General features: G+C 41.2%; 1 protein-coding gene and 1 pseudogene across 5 annotated transcripts in view; both read left to right on the top strand.

Moving 5' to 3' along the window:
- The window catches only part of LOC110089692 (uncharacterized), a 48,259-nt gene extending 39,585 nt beyond the window's left edge, over nt 1-8,674 (top strand). For 2 of the 4 annotated variants that reach the window (XR_013545419.1, XM_078393782.1), the window contains 2 exons: nt 2,046-2,163; nt 3,786-4,288. Coding sequence is in view for 1 of the 4 variants with exons in the window: in XM_078393782.1 (XP_078249908.1) it covers nt 2,046-2,163; nt 3,786-3,830 (163 nt within the window). In the remaining 3 variants the exon portion in view is untranslated. Of the gene's footprint in view, nt 1-245; nt 443-2,045; nt 2,164-3,785; nt 4,289-5,224; nt 5,411-7,188 lie in introns of those variants that run through there. The other 2 variants (XR_013545420.1, XR_013545418.1) reach the window with 2 other exon arrangements.
- On the top strand, nt 7,553-16,907 carry LOC144583074 (fructose-bisphosphate aldolase A-like; annotated as a pseudogene). The gene is made up of 2 exons (XR_013545417.1): nt 7,553-8,217; nt 16,840-16,907. The product of XR_013545417.1 is annotated as a fructose-bisphosphate aldolase A-like (transcript).
- The last annotated feature ends 1,716 nt before the right edge of the window (nt 16,908-18,623 follow it).

Below are 18,623 nucleotides of genomic sequence, written 5' to 3' on the forward strand. Positions count from 1 at the left end.
AATGTTAATATATAATTTAGTGTATAGTTTAAGTTTACATAAAAGTTAAACTGAGTTACTCTCCAGTTGCACATATCCCCAAAATAGAACTCCACTAGCTACCTTAATTAATTTTAAACTGTTATTGTTTACCTCTGGATGTTGGCAGGTATCATTCAAAAATGTAATTCCTCAGCTTCTAGTTTTACATGAGTAGAAGACAGCTTGTGCAATGGATCATTGTCTTCCCTTCCTCCCTGCTGTAGCTCCCTGATGCTATAGAAGGCCTTGCCAGACGATTGGATGAGATGTACAGAACAATGTGAATTATGTCTTATAGTGCTGCAGTGGGTCAGGGAGGAAAAGATATCTCAAACTGGGTGGAAGAATCTTGCACTGTTTCTTCACTACTCCAAAATTTAGCGGTTCCTGACTCCTCCTGCTGTCCTGATGCAAACACTTGGTCAGTTCCCCAACACCTTCTGGCAGCTGTGGGGGAAGGGAAAATCTGTTCTTCAGACTTGTCTTCTGTGTGCAAAACAAATACTGTCATGTATTCCAACATTTTGGATTAACGTACATATGCAGATCATAAATCACTTTTGGAAGTCTATTTCCTGGAACTGTTACAGAAAACCTGCAATATTAGTTTTCTAGAAGAATGATGCAACCAACAAGGAAGATAAGGAGCATGGTGATACTGATTCCCATGTGGTGTTCTGTAAATTAGTTTTCGTGCAACCTGACATTGAGAGCAATTTTTTCTGCTTTTATATTTTGGTATCAATTCATAAACATATCATAAACATAGAATTAGACATTAATTGCAGCATATGGTAGCACAAGGAAACTGATTGTTAAGAAGACAACACTTTATACTAGTGAAGCCAACATAAATTGTTGTGTGTCAAATGATGATTTCCGCAAATCCTCTTATTCTGAGCAGAACAGTAACTAGAAATGTTGACACCAAGAGCAAGCAGCACAAAATTTGTCTCCAGATTAACTTTATAATTCATGATAGAAAAAGAATACAAAAACTCTGTGTGTAGGCATCCTTCAGTCTTGAGAGACTATGGTAACGTGCTCTGTATGGAGGTGTTGGAACAGTGCCTTGTGTGGCTGAGAAGGCCAATTCGAGAGTGACAATCTCTTCCACATTGAAGACAAATACAATCTGTCCCCTGTCCAGCTCCCTGGTTTTGCTTGTTCTGGGACTGCCTCTTTGCCTCGGCCTGCTGTACAAGTGTCTCTTCAAACTGGGAGAGGCCATGATGCACTGCCTGCCTCCAAGCTGAACGGTCAGACGTCAAGGTTTCCCATCTGTTGAGGTCCATTCCTAAGGCCTTCAGATCCCGCTTGCAGATGTCATTGTAATACAGCTGTGGTCTCCCTCGGGGGTGGCTTCTCTGCACTAATTCTCCATACAGGAGATATTTTGGAATCCGACCATCAGCCATTCTCACAACGTGCCCAAGCAAGTCTAACATCAATTGATTGATTGATCTATCAATGTAGCAGCCTACATATGGTCCTGATTCTGAATTTGTCTCAAGCTGGGCACTCCTTCAACATTTTCTGTGTCTCAGATTTCTGTTTTAATGAGACGCTGCGTGGGTATTCCTTCTCTATCTGCATCTCCCCAATGAACTAAAACAAGAATTGATAGCTGTTTTTTAAACCTGCATATTGCCAGGAGTGATGTGGAATGAGAGCAGGTCACAGGTCCTGAATATCTCCATATAACATGCACTGTGGGCCATAAGTACTAGATATTTAAAAGGAGAACACTTAGCAGTTTAACAGGTGCCATGGTGATATTGAGTTAACAAGAAAATTAATGTGAAGTAGTTCTAAAGTGTAATTATACTGATTAAAAGTGAGTGGGGAAGATACAGCTTTTATTTCCATGAAAGTGAGGACATCTAAAGCAAGCCTTTACATTCCTTCTACCAGAGTTGAAAAGACAAAGAAAAGAACTGCCAAATTATGTGTATTTAAGAGTTGCTAGCTCCCCCCTCTTTCTTTCTTTTTTTAAAATTAGTCCTGTTCCTTTGCTTTTATAGTGACTGGAAAAAAGGGAAAATGGCAAATGAAATGTTTTCCAGCAAAGAACTAAGAAGAGTGCAAAGCAATTCTAGTTCTGTTCTACTCCTACACGGCTTTTGCATCCTAACATTGATGGTAAGGAGCTCTTTCTTGGAGAAAGGCATGGTGTGCTTGCAAAGGGCCCTAAATTCAATCCTTAGTATCTCTAAGTAGGGCTGAAAGAGCCTCTGGCTCAAAACCCTTGAGAAGCCATTACCATTAGAATAAAGCTTAGATGTAATGATGAACCATTCGTAAGTGATGCAGTTACCTGGAAGGAGTTACTGTTTCTGCCAGAGGCAAAAAAAGGATCAGTGTCACACCACTTTTGATCCCAGGGATAGTGACAGCCTGTGTTGCTGGAAGGATTTGCACAGCCCAGATATGGACTAAAGTATGGTGTGCAGGAGAGTGAATGAGTGTTTAAACTAGAAATGGGGATGAATATAAAAACGGATGTTTTTCTGATGAATATACCTGATTTGTCATATATTCGTCAATCCGTATTTGTAAAATTTTAAATCAGAACGAATATGGCTTGACGAATATTTCCTTGATTTTATTTGTCAATCCGTTCATATTCGTCTATATTCATTACCCCTTTTGGGGGCCTCTCTGAGCCTGCTGGCACCAATTCGAAGCTCTGGCGAATTAGGACAGAGATCCTGGTCTGGCATGTCTGGCAGCCAATAGTGCTGCTGAAAGGTGTATCTACTTTTACAGATGCTTCATATAAGCTTTTCCCACCCAAAAAACCCACAACAACCAATAATTCTTCTTAATATTTGTCTTATTTTTTTTTTAAAAAAATACCTCACAATTTGTAACAAAAAACACCCAGTCATCTCTTATATTTGCTTTCGGGCTCTTTGGCTGTGTTCTTAAGGTTTTTTCCCCCCTAACATTTTGCCATTCTCTGTGGCCGGCATCTTCAGAGGACAAGAGTCAGAGTCTGTGCTCTGTTAACAGTTATGCTGGCAGATTTCAATTAAAATATTATATTTGGTTGGTTTGTATCCTTCTGCTAAACTTAATAAAGCCTGGCAATATTCCCACAAATCTGTTATGTCTTTGTCCGTTTTGCTATTGTTCTAATATAAAGCATTAATTTTGCCATAATGGGAACTCCCACACTTGATCTTGCCATTTATCAGCTGAAGCATTGATCAATGTGATCTTAACTCAAAGATATACTACCTGTACTGAGACTGGAATATCCATAAGCTTTTTTGGCAGTACAACTGCCCCTGTGCGGGCTGAAATCAGCTGGCAGAAGCCCCCCCCCAAAAAAGGTAGGAAAGGCAGGAGCTGAATTATATTAGATCCAACCCCCCACCTGATCTCAGAGGCATAATCATTATGCCAGCACAAAGTTAAGTCAAGACCAGTGTAGCCCTTCATCAGTTCTAGTATGAGAGAGAGTAGGATTCAACAGTGTTTCAGCAGAATACTCTCTGGCCATCTCTTTAGAGTCTTTGTATAGTGTATTCGCGAAGGCTTTTTATATTTCTCTTTAGTCATGATGAATGTAGTTGGAAAATGCAATGCAGCAGTTTTCCATTGTCTTCCATATCTCCACATTCTACATCTTAGTCTGTGTTTTACTTGTGCCTTTAATATTGTTCTTATTATGAGTTTTAATATGATATTTGTTTAGCACTTTTAAAATAGTGTGATAATTTATTATTTGTCTTTTAACTTTGTGTTTATACTTTAAGCTGCTTTGGATCCTTCAGGAGAAGTACAGCATATACATAGTTTAAATATGCATGGTTTGGAGCACGCTACCTCTCAGAGCACCTCTTCCCAAGGTCCTCTACCCACCTCACCAGATCCTCCCAGGCCATGAATTTTTGGGTGGCCACTCCAAAGGAGGACAGGAAATCATCTATGAGAAGCTGGGCTTTCTCCACCGTGGCACCAATATTTTTGAATCAGATCCCAGTTGAGCTGCACCTGGTTCCCTATCTCCATATAGAGGCTACTGGAAATGTTGCTTTACAGAGAATCCTTTCCATGCAACCCTGCTTGAGCTTCATGCCTCCTGCTCCACCTTTGATTTGAAAATTACGCCTCTTGTGGTATTCTGTTGCATGGCTGACTTTTCCTTGATGATATTATTGACTGCTTTTTTTTACTTTGACATTGCAAACCATCCAGAATAGCTTGATTTTGCTTAATTTTATGTAAATAGAATAAATAAATAAATCTCAGTGCTACATTCAGTTGTGAGTGGTACCATCATGTGCACAATTTTCCCTAGTAAAGGCTGACTGGGATATTTTGCTTTTCACCTCTGGATGGACATTGTTACTTCCCAGAATCGGGTGGTTTAGACCCCCAGGACCTCTTTGCCTCCTGGTTGAGGTCCTCCACTGTAAGTCATTGGCTTTTCCAGGGGTCAGATTAGGTAACTGCCAAATGGTGTTCAGCATGGCTGAGCTATGTGATGGCACTACACATTGAAAGCAGAGGCCAAACTCTCTGTGTCACCTACCCCACCAATTAGTCCATTCTCAAATCATACAACACTTGCTGTTCTGGAAGACCGCTATTTAGATGATATTTGAGTAACTGGGGAATAAAAACAGTTATATCTCCTATGAATCCACTGAAATACTGTCCATATGCCATATCCTTTTTCATCTTTCAGGAGAAAGAAATGTATCATAATCTCATTTCCTGAAGTGCCGGGTGGAGCATGATTCTTATTGATGGCCAGCTGTATTATTTAAACAACAGCCTATTTCTAGCAGCCCTATTTTTTTCTAAATGGAAGAATTTTCACCCTTCTTATTAGTTCCAAACCATGTATATACTCTCCCATCAACCTTTCTCCAATATTTTGCAGGTTTCTCCAGATGATTATCAGTGCTACTCTCATATGCAGAAGATTTTTGCAAGAAAAAATGGCTCAACATTATTTAAGCCTTTGGTGGAGCAAAACTATTTTTTTGGTGATGGGTTAGGGTTTTTTAAAATATGCATACTACACATGGTATAAAAATTCTTACCAAAGTAATACTTTAGCAACACTTAGAAATGTTTTAAAGAAATCACTTTAGAAATCACTTTAAAGAACATAGCCTGCTCTCCACTCAGAATTGCTTCTGCACCACATCCATTCATTTCACTGAGGTTTTTTTCCCCACGCAAGAATCTTACACTGGCCATCAAGTGGATAGAGGATATGGTGGCTGCATATCCACCTTTCTCTTTTACTGCCTGCATACTCTAATAGAACCAATGAACAGGCTGTGACAACCAAGAGGTTCTCAGGCTCTGTGGGAGTGATAAGTATCCAATTATGCACAGCCCTCAAGCCAGCCCTAAGCTGAGTCTGGTAAGTTTTGCCCTTAAAATGTTCAGCTTTGTGGTTTGGTGCATGGTCTTTTTTTGATACAGTAATGCACAGTTTCTTTTCAGTATGTCAGTAGAAACATTCAGTGATATTTCCATTGACTTCATCCAACAGCAGTGTTTCTTAGTGGACATTAGATATGGCTGTAGAAACATAGACTCAAAGAATCACAGAATAATGAACTTGGAAGAGGCTTAGAAGGCCATCAAGTCCAACCCCATGCTCCATGCAGAAATGCAGATAAAAGCAGATCTGATACATGGCTGTCTAACTTTCTCTTGAATGCCTGGTTGACTCACTTGGTTTTCCTCCTGAAAAACCAAGTGAGTGCTCAGTAATAGCCAGCAAACATTAACTATACAACAGGATTTTGGCCAAAAGAATAAAAGTTGTGAGTCTTCTTGAGACCAGTGCATATGCATGTTTGCAGCATTTTGTAATACCTCTGTCTTCACATTTTAAGAGGGCACCACCAAAATGGAACTTCTGTTTTTTGCAGATTTGTGTCCAGTGTAATAGCTGTTTAGCAGCCTGTCAAATAAATCAGGAACAGACTAGCCTTTTTGTTACGTTTTATGTTGCTATCTTGGTATTTGTGGCATGTAAGAAAAATGACTACATCTGCAAATGTGTTTTGTTTGATATAAAGGTTGTAGATCTTCACTTTACATCATGCTCCTCTCCATTTAGATCAAGAAGTCAAGGACAACAAGCCTGTTTTTCCATCCAAAGAAAATAATTAAAAATCACAAAATAACTGTTGCCAGGGTTGTCAAAAAGCAAATGCTTCCCTTTTTTCCTATATGTGGAGAAACCTATGACCCTGATTAGACCTAATTCCCATAGAAGCCAGAAACTGGGCCTTATAGGATTTTGCCAAAAATGTGTGAAAAGACAGTACCCCACTGTAGTCGGGGGGGGGGGTATGGAAGGCAGTGCACTTACTGCCCAGAGTTGATGGATCACCGTGGAAAGGAATGTTTCGAGTGATGATTGACATTTCTTCTAGAAGATCCACTTTTGGCCTAGATTCAGAGAATCTGAGGCTGTTAATAATAGATTTAATGTCAAACTAAACATTAAAGGAAATGTGTATTTTCTACAATTAACCTACATTCCCTTTCACATTCCTCAGAAATAGGTGACTGAGAAATCAGCAACTGAGGAAGATCATGTGCTGTGACTCAAGATATGGGATTCTGGCATAGGTGGCCAGCCCGATTTTCACCTGTCCTCAGAACCATTAAGGTCCACTTATGGTGCAGGACGCAGCATGCATGGGTGATGTCATTGTCAGGGCACCAATCGCGGCAATAGCCTGACTGCTGAAGCCCTGCCTCCCTGCTCAACAGGCCATTCCGTGGGTCAGCAGGGAGGCACATCATCCCAGCCCTTCGCCGGAATAGCTAGCTGAGCTGGGAGGTGGGACTGCGGCAGCCAGGCTACTGCCACAATTGGCACACTGACAAGGAAACCTGCCATGCATGCCATGTACCACATGGTAAGTGGACCGGTGGGTTCTGGAGGCGGGTATAAATCAGGATGGCCACCTGTGGTCGCAGGATTTGTTTTTGTCTCTGAAGACAAATCCCCCATCTCTAGTTGTGACAAACAGCTACAGGAGTACTGCTGTGAAAAATATGATAGTGTAGTCTGACTCTACATGTGTTAAGTGGCTAATCTAGTGCTAGGATGTCAGCAGTATGATTTTGTGGGTGACTATATTAAATTATGTAATAGTAACTGTCATTTCTCTGAAGGAAATCAAACCCTGAGTGCTCACCGGAAGGACAGATCCTGAAGCTGAGGCTCCAATACTTTGGCCATCTCATGAGAAGAGAAATCTCCCTGGAGAAGACCTTGATGTTGGGAAAGTGTGAAGTCAAGAGGGAAAGGGGATGACACAGGACGAGATGGTTGGACGGTTTCATCGAAGCGACTAACACGAATTTGACCAAACTCTGGGAGGCAGTGGAAGACAGGAGAGACTGCCATGCTTTGGTCCATGGGGTCATGAAGAATCGGACACTACTTAATGACTAAACAATAACAATTGTCATTTCTTTCAGTTTTCCTCTGCTCTTAATATTTGGAATATATATATCAGAATACATATCTGAAATTATGGACAACACTTCTGATGAAGGATTATCCACCCAGGGCCTGGATGGCTTGGCTGAGTATAAAAAATATGATGGAGCAGACTTTGCCAAGTGGCGCTGTGTCCTGGAGATCATTCCAACCACCGCTTCCCATCTGGTCGTCATAGAAAATGCCAGTGTGCTGGCCTGTTAACCCAGTCCCTGTTAGCAGCGCCAGCAGAATGGGATTGTTCCTATTGTAGAACCTGAAATCTTTCCTGATGGTAACCTCAATCTCAAATGCTGCCAGTGTGGGAGAGAGGAGGTTCTGGCTGCTGTGTACAAGGCCTTGAGCAACCATCAAATCTAGCCAGAGAGGATTCTGCTGAAGCCAAACATGGCGATATGTGGCCATGCCTGCATACATTTCCTGAGGAAATTGTCATGGCAACAATTACCACCCTGCACCACCCTGTGGCTCCAGCTGTGTCTGGAATCACCTTCCTGTCTGGTGGCCAGAGTGAGGAAGAGGCTTCCATCAACCTAAACGCCATCAACAAGTGCCCTTTGCCCCAGTCATGGGCTCTGACCTTCCCCTGTGGCCATGAGCTGCAAGCTTCTGTCCTCAAGGCCTGGAGTAGCAAGAGAGAAAATCTCAAGCATGCTCAGGAGACTGTTCTGCTTTGGCCAACAGCCTTGCCTGCCAAGGTAAATATTTTCCATCTGGCCAAACTGGAGTTGCTGCCAGTGAATCTCTCTTTGCATCCAACCATGCTTATTAAAACCAGAAGCTTAGTTGTACTCTCTTCTCTACATTGTGCCTGATCTACTGTGGTGTCTGTAACTCGTTCTTCACCTGTTCCACTCTTCTTCCCCATTGCCAGCTTCCCTAGTGAGAGAATGGTGGAAATTTGTGCCTTGCCTTGAAAGAACCCAGACATCTTGATTTATTCCTTTCTTCTAATCCACCCCCACTTTCTGTATACTATTATATGGTGTCCAGCTTCTTGTGGTGACTGAAGGCACTCCTGGTCCATGCACAAAACACCAAACTATCTCCAGAGTTGGAATACCTGACTCATGGGCCTCTAGAAATAAATATATCTATTAAAAACTTCTAAGTGAATTTCAATCCACAAAAACTCAATAAATTTGTTAATTTTCAGGTGGTTTTTTTCCTGCAAACAGGTTAATGTAACTAATTAATTAATTATGTGCTGTCAGGTTGCTTCTGACTTACAGCAACCCTTCTCAGGGTTCTCTAGTTATAGAGTACTGAGAAGTGGTTTACCAGTCTCTTCTTCTGGAGGCTCTCTAGGACTGTGCAGCTTCCCCAAGGCTACAAAGGTTGGCTTTTCTCCCAAGAGGCACAGTCGGGAATCAAACTTCCAGTCCCAAGCACTGCAACCAAAGATTCCATCTCATTGAACTTCCCCAGAATGTTATTTTTGCTTTGATAAGCATTCCATTGACTTATTTTGTCAGAATTACTGCCCATTGTTTATATTCTGTTATAACACAGAAAACTGTGTTTATATTCTGTTATAACACAGTTGCTGTTTCAGCCCAAAGAAAAAATTAAAAATCCATGTTCTTGGGGTACTTTTATTAGGCTGACACAAAGTAATTTTTTTCTGAATTCTGCAGCGAACCACATTTATATGGCGCTAATGCTCATGAAAATGGTTAACCCAATCCATCTAAGGACACAATGATAGTCATAAAATAATTATTTATCCTACTCAAAGCTGTGGAAGTAGATTAAGATTACCAAATATGAGACAAACAGCTGATGTATAGCCCAAAGCAAAAGAAAGCGTTGTTAATAGTATTTGTGCTCCTAGGAAAGATACATATATTTCAAATTTAAATAGGACATTGCCAAATGTCAGTAATATTACACTAGCATTTTCATGGTTGTCATTGAAATGTAATAATAATTTAGAAGCCTATCTTTTAAGTGCAATTATACTGAAAACCAATTACATAGGAAGCAAATGATAGATTAGCATATATCATGCATCTACTTATAGTTTCCTTTTCTGATTGTTAGAATACTAAAATAATTGAAGTCACAAATATTTTGACATGCAAAGTGGGTAAGCTTCTTGTAAATTCTACAGGGGTAGCTCTTACAGCAAACAACGACAACAAAGGGATCTTATAGCATCTTAAAGTCTAAGAGATTTATTGCGGCATAAGTTTTCACATCTTAAAATTCATTTTATCAGTTGCCTGTAAAATAGATGTATCCTTTTATACTGTAGGTCTGCTTTCTGCAATGTAGTTTCATCCAGATGTTTGATCTACAACACTGTTCAATTCCAGTGATCCTGGCCAATGGTTAGGAGTGAAGAATAACTTATTACTGAAAGAATATATTATCAGTTATGCTGGACATTCCTTGTCTTCTTTGGATCATTAATCCCAAGCATCAGTTGATTTAATATTTTTTAAAGAAATGGCCAGAGCTATGCCAGGCTACCATTGCCTGTATCACTGTCTAGATCTCAAATTCCCTAAATGCCTTTGCATAGCACCATCTTTAATACATTAAAGATAAGGAACAATTCCTGAGTTCTCACCCTTTCAGGACAGAAACAGATAAGACACAGCACTTTGCAGTTAGAAGTGGAGTTGCCTTAAGCAGTAAAGGACATAGGATTATCCTCCAATGAAATTTTACAGCTTTGTGAATTATAAACTAGCCTGCCTTTAACACATTCACTGAGCCTGGGATTAATTTGTTTGCAGCCCCTGCAAGCCATTCTTTGCTTCTGTGAAACTAAAAAAGCTGTGTCAAAATTTGATTTGAGGATTTGGTGAGAACAGAATGGGGAGAATAAACTCTAGTGAGAATATAATCCTGGGATTGCCACAAAGGAAACTGAAGGAGGACAGGAAAGTGAGAGAACGTTGGCTGGTGATGCCAAACTGGCATTTTTCTCCTTGTTTAGAGAATCCTGAGCTTGGGTTTTAGTCTGGGGCTCAAAGCCCATGGTGCTTTCTTCATTGTAGAGGCTGCAAAAGCCAGAATAGAAATAAATGGATGGTGGTAGTGATGGAAATCGACTTGGGTCTAATTGCATCTAATATCAGCGAGCGAGTATGACCTGGAAGTTTTTCACCCATTTTAGCTACAGCTATTCAAAGTTCTCATTGCTGATCTGTCATATTTTTCCAGTTGTGCTCTGCTTCTATTAGAGTTAAATAATAGCATCCATAGTGACTAAGTCATGCTTGGCTCCCGGCAGGTTCAGAATCTGCTGTCAAACAAAATCTTGATCCTTTGTACCATAGGAAATGAAAGGTATCAGTGAATAATAACTCAAAGTAGTGCTGTATAAGTGGAAACTGTTTTATGGTCTGTGTAATGTACTGTAGTGCTACCCATTGGCATGAAAAAGTCATACAAGGCTTCCTGCAAGTGTTTGCATTTAGATGTCATACAAAAATGTGAGCCTAGGTACAGCATTGCTAGGAAGCATCTGTACTTCTGGAAAGGCTTTGGAGAGAAAACATTTTTGACAAGGGGAAAAAACATTCAGGTTGAATAAATAATTTCCCTTTGTTTGAAAATCCAGTTGTCATTTACATGGCTTATGATATACAGACTGAAGAGACATGCAGGAAAGGAATCTGATTATACAGTGTTTCATTTTCCTACACTGTTTACATGCACTGTCTTGACGATAAAATTTCCAAAGACAATAAATCACGATTGTAGCTTGTTTTTACACTGCCAGATTTTTGTAAAGGGATTAAATGTAGGCTGCTTAGCCATTCTCTTGCACTCTACTGGATTGCAGATGGAAGCTCTTATATTTCTTTTCCACTACATTGATGGCAGTGCACTTGAGCAGCATGTTTTCAACAAGAAACACTTTTCAAGGACATAATCAAAAACGTGGAAAAGAACCAGTGGTCATTCTGTTCATATATTTATCATGAGCACAGCAGTATGACCATTATTATACCTCACAAGCAAACACCCCAGGTAAATTGGTAGAAACTGAGATTATGGACAACAATTATTTGCCACCTTGGTAAAAATCTTCAGTAGGCTTCAGCCCTTAAAGATAATGGAGACTGTTTTTTATGGAAAAAATAACTTGACAGGTTCTCCAACACAAACGATTCTATATGGAGGCGAAGGGAGTGGTCTGTAGTGTATACCTGGCACTCCTCAAAGTCCTGCCCTCCTTGTGGCCAAACACAGGTGATATGGATGTGGCTATAACAGTGACTACAGGAGGTAGAAATAGTATTTCCACATCCAGTAATCACTGTTGTTTGCAAAGAGATTCCTTCCCATTGAAGATAAAAGGTGAGCAAGCTTCAGGCTAGCATAATTCACAGGCCTGTGACAGATAAGACTGCCACAGTACCCAGTTGGCTGGGTTTTCTTTGACTTCTAGGCATTCCACTTGGTACCTGTTTGAACAACAATGTGGCCCAGATTCCGTTTGTCTTTATAAAGGTTGGTGCGTAGCCCTTACAGCCCATATAGAACCATAAACAGAAGGCGAAATATCAGGTCATTGTTTCATCCTATAGTTTTGCAACAGTCAAGCTTTTCAATTTCTTTAGTATGTTTACTTCAGTGAAGCCATCAGCCATTTGGCTGACACAGTCTCAAAGCCTCACTCAACTGGAGGGCAAATGTTGCAGCTAGTATCATGTTTTCCCGAAAATAAGACAGGTTCTTATATTAAAATTTGCTCCAAAAATGCAGTAGGGCTTATTTTCAGGGGATGTTTTTTTTTTCATGTACAACAGTCTACATTTATTCAAATACAGTCATGTTATCTTCTGGTTGTTGCACAATGGTGGAGGGTGGGGTTTCACTTAACTAGGGCTTATTTTCGGGTTAGGTCTTATTTTCAGGGAAACAGGGTAGAAAGATTGGCCCTCCCTCACTAGCAAACAACTGGTTTTTATTTCACAGAGCTCCTTGACAAAGAAACATAGAAATCAATAAAACCATAGGAGTGAATGGGGAAGAAATGTGCAACAATACAAAATACCTATGTGAAGCAGGATAAAATCTAATATATTAATAATTTTTAATATTTACAGTGCTATGGGCTCTGTAATTTTTTCTGTGAGACAGCATGGAAATATTTTGCAGTTTGGGAAAACTTGTTTTCTGGGACTACCACTCCTACAATGTCTGGGAGACACTGTACAATTCCTTAGTCTTCCAGGCTCATATGTTAACAAATCTTACTGGGTTTCAAGAGTAAATAAAAGCCATGTTTGAAAGTAAGAATCAGGAAAAGATCTTCGGATACTCTGAAAAGGAGTAAAGACACACAGTCTGACATTGTAGTTTATATGCTGTTGTTATCATGCTGTTGTTTTTAATGGACCTGACTGGACATGGTCCGACACATTGAAGACATGGCAAAATGGGAGCATACTACATCTTAGAAATGTAGAAAAGTAGGTGGATGACAATGAATCACTTTTTTCTGTGGCTTAAAGGTAAAGGTTCCCCTTGACATTTTTACTCCAGTAGTGTCCCACTCTAGGGGGTGGTGCTGATCCTGTTTTCAAGCCGTAGAGCCAGCGCTTGTCCAAAGACAGTTCCTGTTGTCACGTGGCCAGCGTGACTAGGCTTACCAAGGGTCAAAATATTCAATGGACCATGTCCTTCATCATTCCACTTACCATGGCAAGCTGATCATCATGTCCCATGCACAGCATCCTCCTATACTGAAGTGTTTTTCCACCTACTTTAGTGGAAGGGGGAAGGTGCCATTTGATAGGCTTTACAGGTTCTCTGTGCTGTTCTATGACATGAGCTGGCTAGAATGGCTTTCTGGACTTGGCTGCAGTACAAATTTATATCCAAGAGATCCATAGTTATTGAACAGTCAGGTTACCACACTCTGCTTAAAAAGAGGCTCCTTCTTTTCTGCTCATCATTATCAACCAACGTTATTCACTACTTCAAACTCAAAGTCTCTCCTTTCTGACATCACCTGGCTGCCTCTCTGCACTGTGCCAAGCAGCTGGTTTCCTTGTTCTCTTCTTGTAGAACTGCACTGGCAGTCAACACATGCTCAGTAACTTTTAGGGCACAAATGTTACCCCTGCTTGCACAACTTATGTCAACTGAAATGAATGGAAGAGGAGGAGCATGAAAGAATTAGTTTAACTGGGAAGGGAAATGTTGACTCATCTTCTAGCTGTCTAGAATGTTAAGACATAATCTGTCTTCAGTATTCCTGGAAAGAGTGAGATTGTATATGGTTTAACAACAGCCGCTAAGTATACATCCTTATAGAAATTACAAAATGGCTTATGCCTTATTTTCACATTATACTGTATGGTATCAGAATCAGGCAGCATTATTTTTCATAAAGCTTCCCTTCTTGTCAGGGTAAAAGAAGCCAAATCTCCTAGGGCAAAGGCCAACACAAAGAGTGAAGCATGCCTAAGGCATTCTGGCCTTCCTTTTAATTAGTCACTATGTGCGCCATTCTGGCCCAGACCCTGGTCGCTTTACTTTGGGCTAATAAAGTTTTCTACTTTTCAAGAAGAGCAAGAAATTGGTAGGTCAATTTCATATCCAGAGGCATAGTGCAGATTCATTCTGATATTACAATTATTTCATTATTTTTCTAGGAAAAAAAATAACATTTCCTATAAAAAAATTCATTTCCATTTAAAGTGTTACATTTCTTTTAGTGTGTGTGATAATTCAGTAGACAAATGACATAAAGGCTTCCCCTTCAATTCTTGTGTGTGTGTGTGTGTGTGTGTGTGTGTGTGTGTGTGTGTGTGTGTGTGTGTGTGTGTGTGTGTGTGTGTGTGTGTGTGTGTGTGTGTGTGTGTGTGAGTGAGTGAGTGAGTGAGAGAGAGAGAGAGAGAGAGAGAGAGAGAGACTCTCTTTCTCTTTCTGTGTGTATGTGTAATCTTGCAGCAAGCAATACACATTCTTAGTGGTATTCAGTATCGCCTCAATCCACTGCAGAAATGATGAGAAGTTGGCCATGACTTAATTAAAGCCAGCAATAATGGGTGCAACCAACCAAGCATTGCTGCTTTGCAGCATTCATTAGTTTCAATAAAGTCTCTGCTAGTGTGCCATAAAGGGTGACATTTTTGTACAGGAAACGTAACCACAAGGTAAAGAATCTCTGAATTTTTTCCCATTATTAATTGCGATTATAAATGCACTACTATAGATACTATACATTATATCCTTTCATGATAAATATTTTTGCAGTGACACTCTGTTCCAAGCATCATGGTCCAGGGAGCAGTTCAAACGGGAGTGAGGTAAACAATTGTGGGTTACTGTGACCCTTCACATCTATTTAGATTGCTGCAATCTACTAACTCATGCATTACTAACTCCTGTTAATATTTTGAACCTGGAGTCTGCCCACCTCATAAAGTTGCTACTGAATCATGCCTATTCTTGACCTCAGCTTTGCCTTAAGACCCTAACTCTAAGCATTCATGGATAGCTCAGTGGTTTAGGTGTCTGGCTGCAGAGCCAGAGGCTGGGAGTTTGATTCTTCCCTGCGTCTCCTACAAGTATAACCAGCCTATGTAGCCTTGGGCAAGCTGCACAGTTCCAGGATGACCCCAAGAAGAAGGGAATGTTAAACCACTTTGGAGTACTCTCTATCTGGAAAACCTTGAAAAAGGGTTGCCATAAGTCAGAATTTACTTGCTGGCACGTGATGATTGTTATTAATGAAAACGTGAAGCCCCAGTATGTGCTAGCCCTGCCTCGTTTTTGTCACTCTTCATGTGTAGCAAATACTAGTCTGAAGAAAAATATCTTCTCTAGGAATGCTTTCTCTCCACACAATCAGGAACTAGACTATATGAACAGCCTTCACTTGTAGGAGAAGCTTTTCACTTCATATGCTGCTCTGCACATTGTAGAGAGTGATGATAAAGGACAAGCCTGTTCCCACTCATACTATGAATACCTCAATAGGGACCCTGTTTTTCTGGGATTGTCCTAATATATGATTCAAACTTGAATTTTGTGGGAATTATCTAGTCCTTGACCCAGTTTACTTTTCATCTCCTGCTCAGAAAACAAGTCAGGACAGGATGACAACAGGATACTAAGTATGGAATGTACACTTAGAGCTGAAAATACAGTGGTGCCTCGACTTACGAACGTCCTTACTTATGACCATTTTGAGTTACGACCAGCTCTGGCTGCAAAATTTTGCTTCTACTTGTGACCGGAGCTTCAAGTTATGAACAAAAAAGGCAGGAAATTCAAATTGCTAACTGAAGGTGGTGACGAGGCTTCTTCTTTGTAGCTCTTTCACCCCGGTAGTTAGAGAGTGTGCGATTGGAGGAGGCTGCCTGGTAAGGTAAGGTACTGTTTTCTGCTTTTTAAAAACAGTTTTGGGTGTTTTTGCAGCGTGGTTTTCAGATGGGGGGGTTTATATTTCTGTGCTGTAATGGGCCTTGGGAGGTTTGTTTGGTTTTTGGTTCCCCCCATTTCTGATGGGTTTTGGGGGGGTTGGTTGCTTTTTGGAGGTTCCCCCCCATTTCCGATCTGTCTTGCATGCTTCGCTTGCTTTTTGCACTGCTTTTCCCCCATTTCCGATCTGTCTTGCATGCTTCACTTGCTTTTCACATTGATTTCTCCCCATTTCCAATCTGTCTTGCATACTGCTTTTTGCCTTGCCTTTTCCCCATTTCCATTTGTCTTGCATGCTCTGCTTGCTTTTCTCTCCCTCCCCACTCGGCCGGAAGGGGTTAATTGCGTTTCTGATGCGTCTTCTAGGAATTTTTTTTGGTGATTTTTTTTCCTTCGGCTGGAACAGATCAAATTGCATTTCAATGGGAAATGGTGCTTTAACTTATGACCATTTCGACTTACGCCCATCTTCCGGTACGGATTAAGTTCGTAAGTCGAGGCACCACTGTACATTCTGCTTGCTTCAGTGGCACTACTCCTAGAATTGCAGCTGGATAATGGTTTTGAAAATGATTTTTTTGTTTATTGAATGTGCAAAACCTGACTCTAAAAAGCACTTTCAAATATCTAGTCATTTCAGTTTCATTTGATTTGTAAAGAAAAATGTTGCTAATTAAAGTGAACAAACCCTAAATGTATTAATATATATTTCCCTGAAATAAGCAATTTGAAAATGTTTATATTGCTTCCTGAAAACTTTATGTAGCTGTATTTTATTATTAAATGGTTCATTCTGGTGACTGCTGTTTTATCTCAGGGCTGTGGAATACTGGTAAGTCCTTCCCTCTATGCTTAGTAACTACTTATGTTCCAAGAAAATCATTGTAAATACTACTGAACTGAATGTACTCTTCTTTCTCTAGGACCTTGAGTTGGAATTTTTTCCCAGACAACTCAGATTGTGCCTTTGCTAATTTACCTCACAACCCCCCAAAGCACTACAGTTTCTGAATAGAGATACGCTGCTGGAGAGACCAACATTCCTGCCTTCGGGGAAGTCTTCATCATCTGTCATTCCTCAGGCACTGAGTAAGAGACCGTGTGGCTGTGCTGCTGCTGGTTGCCAGCCTTCCTGGGGGAGTTTGGTGTGGACTCTCTTGGCCTTGCCTCTGGCTGCCCCACCTCCTCCTGAACATCAGCCACCTGGCTTGGGGGGGATAAGGAGGTTTAGAAGGGGTTTTTATTGTTATTATCAATTGCCATCAGGTTATGTACATAGAGATCCACACAGGAAGGGGGGAGGGTGTTGGAGGGGGCAGCCGTTGAGGTGGTGCTGGGTAGGGGAAGGAATGGCAGTGGGGATAGAACATGCCCACGTATGAGAAGAGAGGTTAGATATCTTACATCTATCCCCTCTTCTAGTCCTACCCCCAACCAGATGGTCTCAGGTGACCATATCAGCAAACGCTTGAGCCACACGGTGCTGTTGATGAACGCCAGGTCAGTACAAAATAAGACTGCCCTCATCCATGATGTAGTTCTGGATGAGGGTGCTGGCCTGACATGCATTACTGAGACCTCAGTGGGAGAGGAGGGTGGTGTTCCACTGGTAACATCTCATACAGATTACTGCAATGTGCTCTACTTGGGGCTGTCTTTGAAGATGGTCCGGCAACTGCAAATGGTCTAGAATTGAGCTGTGCGGCTGGTGAGTGGTGGGGCCACTAGGGGATACATCAAGCCTATTCTGTTTAAATTACATTGGCTACCAGTTGCTGCCCGGGCCCAATTCAAAGTTGTTTTGACATATAAAGCCCTAAACGACTTGGGCCCTGGATACCTGAAGGACTGCCTCCTTCCATATGAACCTACCTCGCAGTTAAGATCTAGCCAGGGGGCCCTTTTGAAAGAGTCATCCCTCAAGGAGGTAAGAGCGATGGCTTGTAGACAAAGGGCCTTTTTGGCAGCTGCCCCCAGACTATGGAACACCATGTATTCGCGAAGGCTTTCACGGCCGGGATCTAATGGTTGTTGTGGGTTTTTCAGGCTTCTTGGCCGTGTCCTGAAGGTGGTTCTTCCTAACGTTTCGCCAGTCTCTGTGGCCGGCATCTTCAGAGGACAGCAAACTGTGCTCTGGGTAGGCTTGGGAGTGGAGTATTTATGGCTGTGAGAAGGCTAGTTTGTGAGATAGGCTATTGTCCTAATCAGGAGATGGGTGATTAGTGTGTTTTGTTGTGGGTGGTATTGTTGTAATAAGGAGGGGAGATTATCTGTCCCTGTGGTTGATGGGTGTCATTAGCTGGTCTTTTGTGTGTAGTGATCCCCTGACCTTGTGGCAGGGTGGAGTTCGTTGACCTTTTGCACTCTGTGTTTTTGAGAGCTGGGAGCCAGGTTTTGTTGAGCTTCAAACTTTCCTCCTTCCTGTTGAAGTTTTGTTGGTGCTTGTGGATTTCAATGGCTTCCCTGTGCAGTTTGACGTAATGATTGCTGGTGTTATCCAGTTTTTCAGTATTTTGAAATAGAATTTCATGTCCAGTTTGTTTGAGGGCATGTTCAGCTACTGCAGATTTTTCTGGTTGTTTTAGTCTGCAGTGTCTCTCATGTTCTTTGATTCTGGTGTGGATGCTTCGTTTTGTGGTTCCAATGCATACCTGGCCACAACTGCAAGGCATCCGGTATACTCCTGCAGTGGTGAGGGGGTCCCTTC

The sequence above is a fragment of the Pogona vitticeps genome, chromosome 4 (assembly GCF_051106095.1).
Source record: "Pogona vitticeps strain Pit_001003342236 chromosome 4, PviZW2.1, whole genome shotgun sequence".
NCBI lineage: Eukaryota > Metazoa > Chordata > Lepidosauria > Squamata > Agamidae > Pogona > Pogona vitticeps.